General features: G+C 46.4%; 1 protein-coding gene across 1 annotated transcript in view; it reads left to right on the forward strand.

The window, feature by feature from the left end:
* TG (thyroglobulin) overlaps positions 1-870 on the forward strand; it is a 209,880-nt gene extending 209,010 nt beyond the window's left edge. The window contains exon 47 of the mRNA XM_006021995.3: positions 499-870. Coding sequence (XP_006022057.1) covers positions 499-620 — 122 coding nt within the window. The 3' untranslated portion in view covers positions 621-870. The remainder of the gene's footprint in view (positions 1-498) is intronic.
* Positions 871-10,623: the final 9,753 nt, after the last annotated feature.

Genomic DNA, 10,623 nt, shown 5'->3' on the forward strand with positions numbered 1-10,623 from the left:
GCTCTCTGCTAGCTTGTGGCCATTATTAATGATCACTTAAACCGGTTTATGTCTATTGTCTGTCCCTAGCCATATTGGCCTGCCACACAAACATATTCTGGTTAAGCTACATGAAATGTAAACACACAACCAAACCAAGCCCTCCAGTGACCTCTGCTTGGACAGTATCCTGGATGCAAACTCCATCTGTGAAACAAGGTTGCAGACAGTAAGCCACTGACTTGCTGGAAATTAAATTATACATTCCAGGGACAGTTATTTAAAATATGTTAGTATCCTGGTCATTCATTTAGCATTAATTGAGCTGCCATTTCTTTAATGCTACTTGGGGCTACTAAATGAAAATTGGCTGCCTTCAATGTTTACAGATGTATAAAAATGTTCTTGTTAAACTGTCGTTAATAAAGCATCTTACTCTCATCTCAGCCTGCAGTGTTCAAATGCTGCATCAATAAAAATGGTATGTTTATTTTAATTTTTTCTATATTCTGGTTTCAGGCAAAACAGCTAATGGACAGCAATCTACTGAAAGCAGCCTGGGTCAAGAATCAAGTGTAAGGGTTAATTCTCAAGACACACCCAGCCAATCAGGGGAAGACAAAGTGGCTTATAGCAAATAGAATATTATGCTGAAGTGTAGATTGGTTGATCTGTGCAGCTGTGTCACACACACAGGTACAGTCGCTTCCATTATTGTAACATTTTTAGGATCTTGAACAAGCTACCAGCAGCCTTCAGCAAACTTCCTCATTCAGTTTAACTTTGCATCCGGCTAAGTAAAATACTCAGAAAGAGTCAAGCATAATAATCTATCGGCTATCCTTTTAGACTAAAATAAACTGTACTTTACACTGTAAGGACATTTCTCAATAAAACTGCAATAAAAAAAAAGACCTGAGTTTGTTGCTTGCAATCATGAAAAAGGCTATGCTGCTGTCATGGCATCCTCTACCTCAGAGATTCTCAACCAGGGTGCCATAGCACCCAGGTGTGCCTGCAGATCCTTTCAAAGGCACCACACAATCTTAGCACTGTTAGGTTTACAAGCACGATTCACTAGATAAATCCAAATATTTCTAACAGAAACCCATAGCTGTGGTCTTTCTCAGTTCTTTGCAACAGAAAAACCGTTCTATTCTATTTTTGTTGTCAAGAAAAAGAAAACTAAGAACTGGCATTATCTTGGAAGTGACTCAAGTTTATCCAGGGGTGATTCACAGGTTCGCAGAAGTTTAGGGCTGGAAGGGACCTCGTGAGATCATTGGGTCCAGCCCCCGGGCTCTGGGCAGGAAAGACTGCTGGGGGCAAATAATCTCAGCAAAGTTTTTGTCCAGTCTCCTTTTGAACATCTCCAGGGTAGGTGTCTCAAGCAACAGACTAGGAGCACCGCTCAAGCACCATGCCCGCGGGGAGTCTCTTCCAGAGTTTGGTCACATGAACCAGGTGCCACGAGTCTAAAAAGGTTGGGACCCATGCTCTACATGAACAGCATTTGCCCTCAACCACTGAGGGGTCTGTGAGCAAAGTTAAACTTTCCTGCCTAGAGGTGTGAACAGACTTAACACTTACACTGGTTAAATGCGGTTAAAATCTCAAGTGTCCAGGTGTGCCAACCAGTTTAGGATGGTTTAAACCTCCTGAACTATTTCAGAAGTATACCTGGATAATCAGGTGGAGCTTTCCATGACTCGTGCCTGGTTGGACCTCTAGGCATCCCACGCTGTACCACTCCTGACCCCCACACCAATACCCACACAATACGTAGCCAGAACTCTGACTGCAGCTTCCCTGGCCGGGGGCAGCTCTCAGCCACTTTTAAAAAGCAGGCCGGTTCCCTTCCACTGGTGGCAGCTGACCAGGATTCTAGAAATTAGGGGTTTATTTGGGGTGGGAGATGGCCAGGTGAGGGGAGGAGCTGCCTGGAGCCCTGCTTCTGTGTGCCTGGGAGGCTGTCCAAGTTGTCCAGTGCCACCAATGCAATAACACTGACCAGCTCTTTAAGCAGAGAGAGGTAGCAAGCCATGTTCATCTGAAGTCAGGCAGAAGGCAGAGTAGAGATGCACCATATAGACTAACAAAATAAGATACGTAGCAAACACAAGCTTTTGTGAACTTGAGTTCATTTGGTCAAATGCTGTGCAAGGACAGCACCGAGCAGGGTATCACGTGGAGCGAGTGATTTGAATTTAGAAGCCGGGGAAAGAGGAGGTAGAGGAAGGGGGCAGGGGGACAGTGGTGGGAGAAGCAAACAAGCAAAGAACCCATAGGAACAAAGGAGACAAAAAAGCTGATCCAGGTAATAGGGTACGAATCCATAGTCCCCGTCTAAACCTTACTTGATACGTTCTAGTCTGTGGATAATTTCTTGATCCGCAGTTTCTGGTTCAAACTGGTTTTTAAAATGTTGTTGCCTGAGAAGAGCAATCTTGAGGTCAATGGAGAGTCCAGCAAGGCGGAAATGCTCTGCCACAGGCCTCTGTCTTTTTTGCAGATGATGTGTTCATGCATTCTTGCACTGCGAGATCACCCTGTCTGGCCAATGTAGAGAGCAGACAGACATTATAAGCAGACAAGGGCGCATATGATGTTGCTCAAGTCTTAGGTAAATGAACCTCAAACATTGTACTCCTTGTCATTTGGTCTGGTGATTATTTGTTCTGTATTGATTTGAGAGCACAGCAGGCACTTGGATCCATTGCAAGGCCTGGTGGTTTGATGAGGACAGGAGTTAATCTGTTGCTTGAGAGGTGTTGTTTGAGGTTGGGGGGCCTGTCATTGGGATTTGTCCCCAAAGCCTGCTTCAGAATGGTCATCCTTTTTCAGGAGGGGTTGGAGGCCATTAATGATGTGCCTTAGGATGCTCAAGCTGGGAGCTGTAGGTGACAACCAGAGGGATTCTGTTGTCCCTGTCCCAGGGCTGGTACTGTACCAGTTTGGAGCAAGGTCCAATTCTGGCTTTGTTGATTTGAGTGGCTACAGTTTGGGAATATAATTGTAATTTTAGGAATCCTTGCTCCAGATCCTTAAGGTGTTCATCTTAGTTGGTGGGATCGGAGCAGATACGGTTGTAATGTGCAGCTTGGCTGTAGACGATGGATCTAGTTGTATGCTTCGAGTAAAAGCTGGTAGCATGAAAATATCTGTAGTGGTCGATTTGGTTTCTGATACAGTGTGTTGGCAATGTGGCCATTGAAAAAAGCAGCAGAAAGCTGCCCCTTGAGCCCCCAACCTCCCAGCGCAGTGGTCCAGGCAGCTTCCCCGTCCTACACACTCACAAGGGCACTCCCACTTAGGGAGTAAGCGCACCGCCACACAGGTTTGGTCAAGTGCAGGAATGGGTCTTTGTTGAACTCCGTGAGCATTGAGTTGAGCAGTCACCACCATCCCCTGGTGGTGGTTCAACAGCACCGCAGTGCCTAAAAGGGGAAGGCCATACTTTGAACCCTTCACAGCTTCAGTGCAGACACCTACCCACTTGACCCGGACAACTGTGAACCAGTTTCCAGCTGGTGACAGTCATGGAACAGTTTACATGTTATGTCTGTCTGCACCCTAGGTATCACCTCTGCCTATGTTTTGGGGGTTTTTTTGGTTTTTTTCTTTGGTACACACAGTGCCAATAGTACTGGGAGCCTCGTGTGGTACATTGTAGATAAGCAAGAAACTCTGGAGTGGCAAACAGGAAAGCTATCAAAATGAAGGAGACTCCAACAAAAATGAAGGACTGCACTACTGCTGGAGCGGTTCTGAGTTTGTGTGGGATCCAAGAGGTATATGCACAGGAATGTGCAACTAATATAGCGTGCTGTCTTGCTGGAAGCTGGGAGTGAAATCAAGGCCTCATGGAAGTTGGTGGCAAAATTCCCATTGATTTCACTAGGCCCAGATTTCTCCAAGGGTGTTGAAATGAATCGGTAATAAAACAGCCCAGATTTGCTTTGCTGGCCGGGGCCTTTGGCCAGTGAACGCACAGCTAGAGCCAGCTGTATGAATTCAGGTTTCCAAAGATCTAATACAGTTAGGACAACAATTTGCTAAAGGATACTCCTGGAGCTGGTATTCACATCCTGCTCCATAAACAATTGCAAGATTAACAGAAGAATCGAAAGGTTTATTGCCTCATTAAATAAGAAAAAAATACAAACCTAAGGAAATGAGATCATAGTTTCTCTCTGTATTGTTTTATATAGGGAAATTAAATCATAGCAGCTTAGAACATTAAAAAGATGGCTTCCCAGATCTTGGTTTTCCTTACCCAAGTTCACTGTTAGCAGTAATTATGGAGATGTCTGGAGCAACTCCAAGATATTTTTCTCTTAGATCCCGATGCCTGAAATGTATCACCTTATGTTTCAATTGTTGAATTTTTTAAACTCAAGTTTTAGCATTTTTAATTATGGGAGTCCGTATGTACAGTGGGTGGGAGTGGGAAGGTGGGGACATACAAAAAGAGTTGAGATGATGTAGGGCTGAGTTGCAGGAAGTCACTAGTAGGTCCAGGACCTCTCATCACAACACATGATTTTAAATGAAGTGGATCTTCCCAGCTCTATCACAGGGTCACCATGACTACAAATTTCCCTTTTCATGTTTGATGTGACTCTGAATATCACAGATTCCTGGACTTGGTACTGTGCTGCAAGCTCTTTATTAGACAATATCAGCAAACCAACAATCCTTTTCTTTTCTTCTTCTACTCATCTGAAAGTCTTTCAGCCAGGTTTAGTTCTCTACAGTGGTTCTTTTACCTGTCATGCTAGAGACATGGGGGGCATCTTCTTCCCAGGTCAGCTTTCCTCGCTTGCCTCCCCAAACTTTATGGTTCTCAAAATATATACATTGTATAGACACCTGGGAAATTCCCGTGGGGCACCAGTGTTTTGGGGACCACTGTGTTAAGAGAACTGGCTTAGTATGCATGCAGTACAGTGCCATAGCAAGACTCAGCTCATCACATGAGGAAGCAGTGGTCCTAGGGAATGATTTCAGTTGACAATTAAGCACTATATTCCATAATACCTAACTAAAAGGGAAAGATTAGAAGGAAATCTCATAGACACCAGAGCAGCCAAGCTAATAAAGCAGAAATACATTCTTAATGCAAACAGTTATGTTCTTTCTACATTACATATGTTTGCTTAACCCATTTCATAGTCTTGTTTTGGAAAGGACAGTTCTCCTAAACATAACCCGAACTTCTTTATAAAATCAAAAGCAACTAATAAAAACATACAGAACCACACATTCAGTCCAGTCCAGAAAGAAAATGTAATATAATGCTCACTGAAGCTGTGCTCTCATGCACTGCATACCACAATAAACCCTTGCTGTCCAGCACTGTACAAACACAATGGACAAAAGTAATATGTTCGTTAAAGAACGTCACCATTACACCTTTACTTTTCATTCCATCCAGGAAGAGCACACACCAACTGCTGAAGCTTCCTTAGCCTGACGAAGGGTTTTTGAACCCAAAAGCTTGCTTAATAACTATTCTCCAACCATTTGGGTTGGTCTAATAAAAGATATCAAATTCACCCAAGGAACCTTGTCTGACCATTACACCCAGGAATTTGAGCACTAATCGGCTTCATATGTAGCTAGTTACCACAGAACAAATATAGTAGGTTCCACTAATGAGTCAGGTTTTGTGCACAAGTTGGTAAGTCGTGTTTTCCCCACCATGTGCCCAACTCTGGTCCAAGCCAGAAGATTGCCCTAGGGCCCTCTGATTTGGGGGGAGGTTTGGATTAGATATGAACACCACAGCTTGACCTCTGCCCCTCCTACTGACAATTGCATCCTGTATGTATGGTGTGCATGTATGGGTTCATGCCTCCTGATGCAACAGGCTCCACCATCAGTTTGGCAGAAAGACCAGTTTCAAGTCTTGCATTTTGTAAAAATGCCGTGACTTCATTAGAGGCAAAATACCCAAAGAGCACTCCGTTACACTGGTTGCAGCAAACCAGTCCTGACTATCAATCTCCCTATCCTCCATGACCCCACACACTCATCTTCAGGGTCTTCTCAGCCTGGCAAACCTTGACATGCCCCACTGTTCTTTCACCCACTTCTACACCCATTTCATCCCTCCATACCCCTAATCCTGTCTGCACCCATGCCTCCCTTCTGCCTCCTGGCCCCTCACCCTTCTGAGACCTGGGAGTGTGGTTCCATGGCACTTCTCCATGCACTCCCTCCCTTCTCCCTGTGCGGGCAGACTCCCGATCCCGCCTGGATCGCCATGTGCGAGCTCTCTCCCGATCCTATCTGGGTCGCCATGTGCAAGCCGGGGCGAGCCGGGGACCCGTCTTTGTGTGTACACAGGCTGTGGCCGGTAGCCCGGGTACATGGGGTTGGAAAAGACCGTGGTGCGGTATGACACGCTCTAGCTAGAATCAGTCACGGAGGCGTAATGGTTGATTGAAAAGATTATTTACTTACACCCAAGGTGGTCGCGGTGTAGGCTGGTCAGCTTTCCAGGCTCAGCTCCGATTGAGTTCTCGGTGGAGGACTCTAATAGACTCGGTTCCTTGACCCCGGAGTGAATCGGGCTCCGCGGGGTTCAAGAATTCGTTCCCACGGAGCAGCTGTATCTCCGTGAGTGTTACTCGGTTCCCAGGTCCCCCGGAGCTGTTAAGACTCCGTGGGTTCGACAATGGGGTCCTTAGGATAGGGATACGTCTGGGCTGCGATCGGCAATGGGGAGAGGCTAGAGGTTAGTTGCCTCGGAGTCGTTAAGGCTCCGAGGGGACGGTAAATAAGTCCCGCGGAGTTCTTGAAGCTCTGTGTGTTCGACAAATTAAACCTCTGTTGCCCTCTTAAGGAAAAAGCTGGGTTCGAAGGGATCAGCAGCGCTTAGAGATCCTCACGCTCCTTTCCCGAACTCCACGTGCTTTCTCTCTCTCCGATTTGGGCGGAAACCACCCAAGCCTTTTGTACGGCTAGCAAGCCAATAGCTAGCCGCCACGTGTGCTTACATTAAGACTGGCCAATAATGTGGTGCGAATCCTAATACAAATGGCAGTGACTCCTTGCATCGCGCATTGCTATAATGCAAAAGAAATGCACTATGCAAAGAAAGCTACAGAACTGGCGGGAAATACTCTCCTGCACGCGGGTTCTCTGTTGCAGCAGAACACTCCATCGTGCAAAAGAGCTGCAATTTGGCGGGAACATGATTTAGCGATGCCGAAGCACACTCAAATAAAAAAAAACACAACTTTGGGTTGTGACACTCCCCACAATACTCATCTATAGTCTCCCTTTCTGTTTTCCTTCCTGAATTCCTGACTCCACCCTCTTTTGAAGTCAAGGGGATCATTACCGTGGATGTACATGTCAGCAAAATGGCTCTATTGTCTCTAGTCTTATATAAGCTACATGAGACGCTTTACTGCAGAGTTGACTAATTAGCTCCACTGTAAGGTGTCACTGTCTACACGTGTGTCCCTATTAGGCTCTGGCCTCGTACACTAATTAACTCTGCTGTAGGATAGTACTGCTCAACACAAGTACTATCCTATGGTGGAGTTATTTACTCTGCCACAACACACATGTAGATGGTGACGGGGCTGGCTGGGGCATGAGGGTGCTGCAGTGTGGGGGCTGCCTACTGGCTAGCCCTTCGTTGTAGCACCTTGTGCCCCAACCAGCCTCTCCGTGGCACGTCGAGCTGAGCTGGCAGGCTCATGTCTTGGACCCCCTGCCAGCTGGGGCTGCACCATCCTGGTTCAGTGTGCTACGGTCCTGGGCATGCATGTAAATGCTGCACCTGGGAGCAATAAACTCTGGCGTGAGGTGTGTTGGCATTTATTGTGTTACATTAGTACACATGTAGATGTTCCCAGTATGTCACATTATTCTTGCTGTGGGCCTGACTTCACCCTGATTCATGGAACAGGAATTAACTCCACAAACAGCTCTATTCCATGTGCCTAGAAATGGGAGCATCTGACCCTATGCAAATTATCAGGTATTAATTTGAAATGGAAGAGTTATGTTCATGATTTTAGATTAAACAATATACAGGAACCTATTGATAGATGAAGCATACAATTGATTGAAACTGAAAACTCCTGTGTAACCTAAAAATATCACCTCCCAGTTGGCACCAATTCTAAAAGATTTAATCTGGAGAACATGTTTGCCAGGAAGTTATTGCTTTTGAATGTATCATGTTTGGTAGTATTTGCATTTTAAGTTTTGCATGTTGTGGTTTCTTGTGATACATTTGTATGCAGGATGCTAAGAACAAGAAAAATGTTATATTAGGAAAGATTCGATTCTATCGTAGAATTATATCATGGGAAAATAGGGCTGGGAGGGACCTCCAGAGGTTATCCAGTCCACCCCCCTGCCTGAGGGAGGATCATCCCTATTCAAACCACCCTATACATATCCTTGTCTAACCTAGTATTAAAACTACACAATCAACCCTGACACAGCCACAAGATATAGCACCCCAACATGCCATGAGTAAAGCAGGGAGGACATAGTGGCCAATGTCCTACCCTTGCAAAGGTTGCTAAAATAAACTCAGAGATGCCAGGAAGATTTCCACACCCCTGCTACAGAGGAAGGGAAAACCCCCCACAGTCCGCACCAGTCTGACTATGGTGCGGTTTCCTTTCCCTGGGCTAAAGCATCTTTAACAGCTTTCCCAGCAACACAGGGCTGGATGACCCAGTTCTATGACCCACCTCCCGTTAATGCAAGCAACCATGCTCTATCATTGCGTTAATAAATGTATGATGCTCCCTTTTTTGTTTTAGCCACGTTCCACTGTATCATAAACAGGATCTAAATACTTTGCAATCCTCCCGAGTAAATTATGTAGCAGGGATGTATGTGGCAATAACTGTGGATTAATCTGCCATTGCGCCATCCTATAGGCAACAAAATTAAAATTAAAATCATAGAGCAGCCTCAACATCAATCTTCCTGCACCTGGTGCTCGTCTGCGGACCCAGTGTAATAGCAAAGATAATAATAATAAGAAAAAAGATTTAAGACTCAGGCAGAGACAGAACCCAGTTAAAAACCCGTGTGTTAAGAGATTATCCAACATCCTCATCCTGGTCTAGGTCCATTGCGTTGGTTTTATCGAGACCCAGATGCCCCTAATCGCTGAGCAATATAAGCTTAGCTTGTCTGTAGCAGCACTTGGCCATGATGATGTGAGCTCCAGCTCCTGATTTAGTAAACGCTCCCCTCCAAAACTTTTAGAAAACACCCTTCATGCCAGTAGTGCCAAGACGGCAGACATCAGCTGATGTGCAGCCGTGGAGCGTTTAAAGGTGGTTTAAGTTTTTTGTCAAGGCCTCTGCCAGATGGCTTACTCAGGAGCTTAAGAGCCCGGGTGTGGAAAATACCACATTTCACAGCATAGTCTGCGAAAGCTGGTATTTATTAGGGTTTTAGCCATATCTCCCCTTCCCCTCTTTCTGGTTGCTGTTTCTTATGCCTTCCACTACCATGCTGAGAGATGGTGCTGCTTAAGAACTAACCTGGCCATCTCGTACATGATCAATCTAGGGTGGAGGATCAAAGGAAGTTAAATGTCCACATCAGCCTAGCAACACATTTTTCCAGTGCAGTGAAGGGACACCCATTACTGTAGACCAGGGGTGTCAAGCATGCAGCCCACAGGCTGGATCTGGCTCATGGAGCCCCATAATCCGACCCGTGGTGCTATCCCTTCTGCTGCATCAGACCATCCCCATGCACACTGCCCGGGACGTGCACCCCCATGCTCCTTGCTCCGGCTGGGTCCTAGTCTGCGCTGCTCATGGCCCCTCCTCAGGCTGGTCCCAGAACACCCCTGGGTGAGTGCTGCCTCTGCTGGATCAGCATGCGGGCACCGGGAGGAGGGAAAGTGGTGGGGGGGACATAGTTCATGGGCCTGATCTGGCCTGTGGACCAGCTCGTCCAGCCCACAGTGCCAGGTGAGTTGGACACCCCTGCTGTAGACAGTAGCACATAATGGAGCAATGGGTAGCAGCGTATTAATTAGACATTTTTGACTCCCCAGCCTAAGTGACAAGCAACCCATTTCCATCCGGTCAGCTAGAGGAGAGTCTGGATTGATGCTTAAACCCACGCTTGTAGAGTCATCGGGAGATGCCTCACGTGCTCTTCCACCACCACCCTTGCCTTCAGAGTTGTTCTAGGTACAACCCTGGCTTCTAGGTAGAACAGCTCTGAAGGCAAAGCAGCAACACTTGCAGTATCAGATCCATTTGGTCATGGCATCCCATCCAGCCAGGGCTATGTGGGCCTAAAGCTTACAGCTGAGAGTTTCAAAGCTGAATAATGGATTTGTATGTCGGGTTCATGCTAAATTTAAAGGAGGGAACTGAGCATCCTGGTTGGCTTTGCAGACCCCACCCTGCAGCTGTGCAGTGAGTGGTCTGCGTTGAGTGATTAGAGGCTATCACGTTCCCATTCTTAGCAGACGGTTGTGCATGGTGAAAAGCACCAGAGCTTTTGGCATCAGCAGCCATCCCTGTCCATCTGCAGAGTGCCGTCATCTACTTAACCCGTTCTGTGCCTGTTGTGGACGGAGAACCGCAGCTTCCAGGCAAGGACGCTCCAGTCAATGCCGTTCCAAACCAGCAG

The sequence above is a fragment of the Alligator sinensis genome, unplaced genomic scaffold, assembly GCF_000455745.1.
Source record: "Alligator sinensis unplaced genomic scaffold, ASM45574v1 scaffold651_1, whole genome shotgun sequence".
Taxonomy (NCBI): Eukaryota; Metazoa; Chordata; order Crocodylia; family Alligatoridae; genus Alligator; species Alligator sinensis.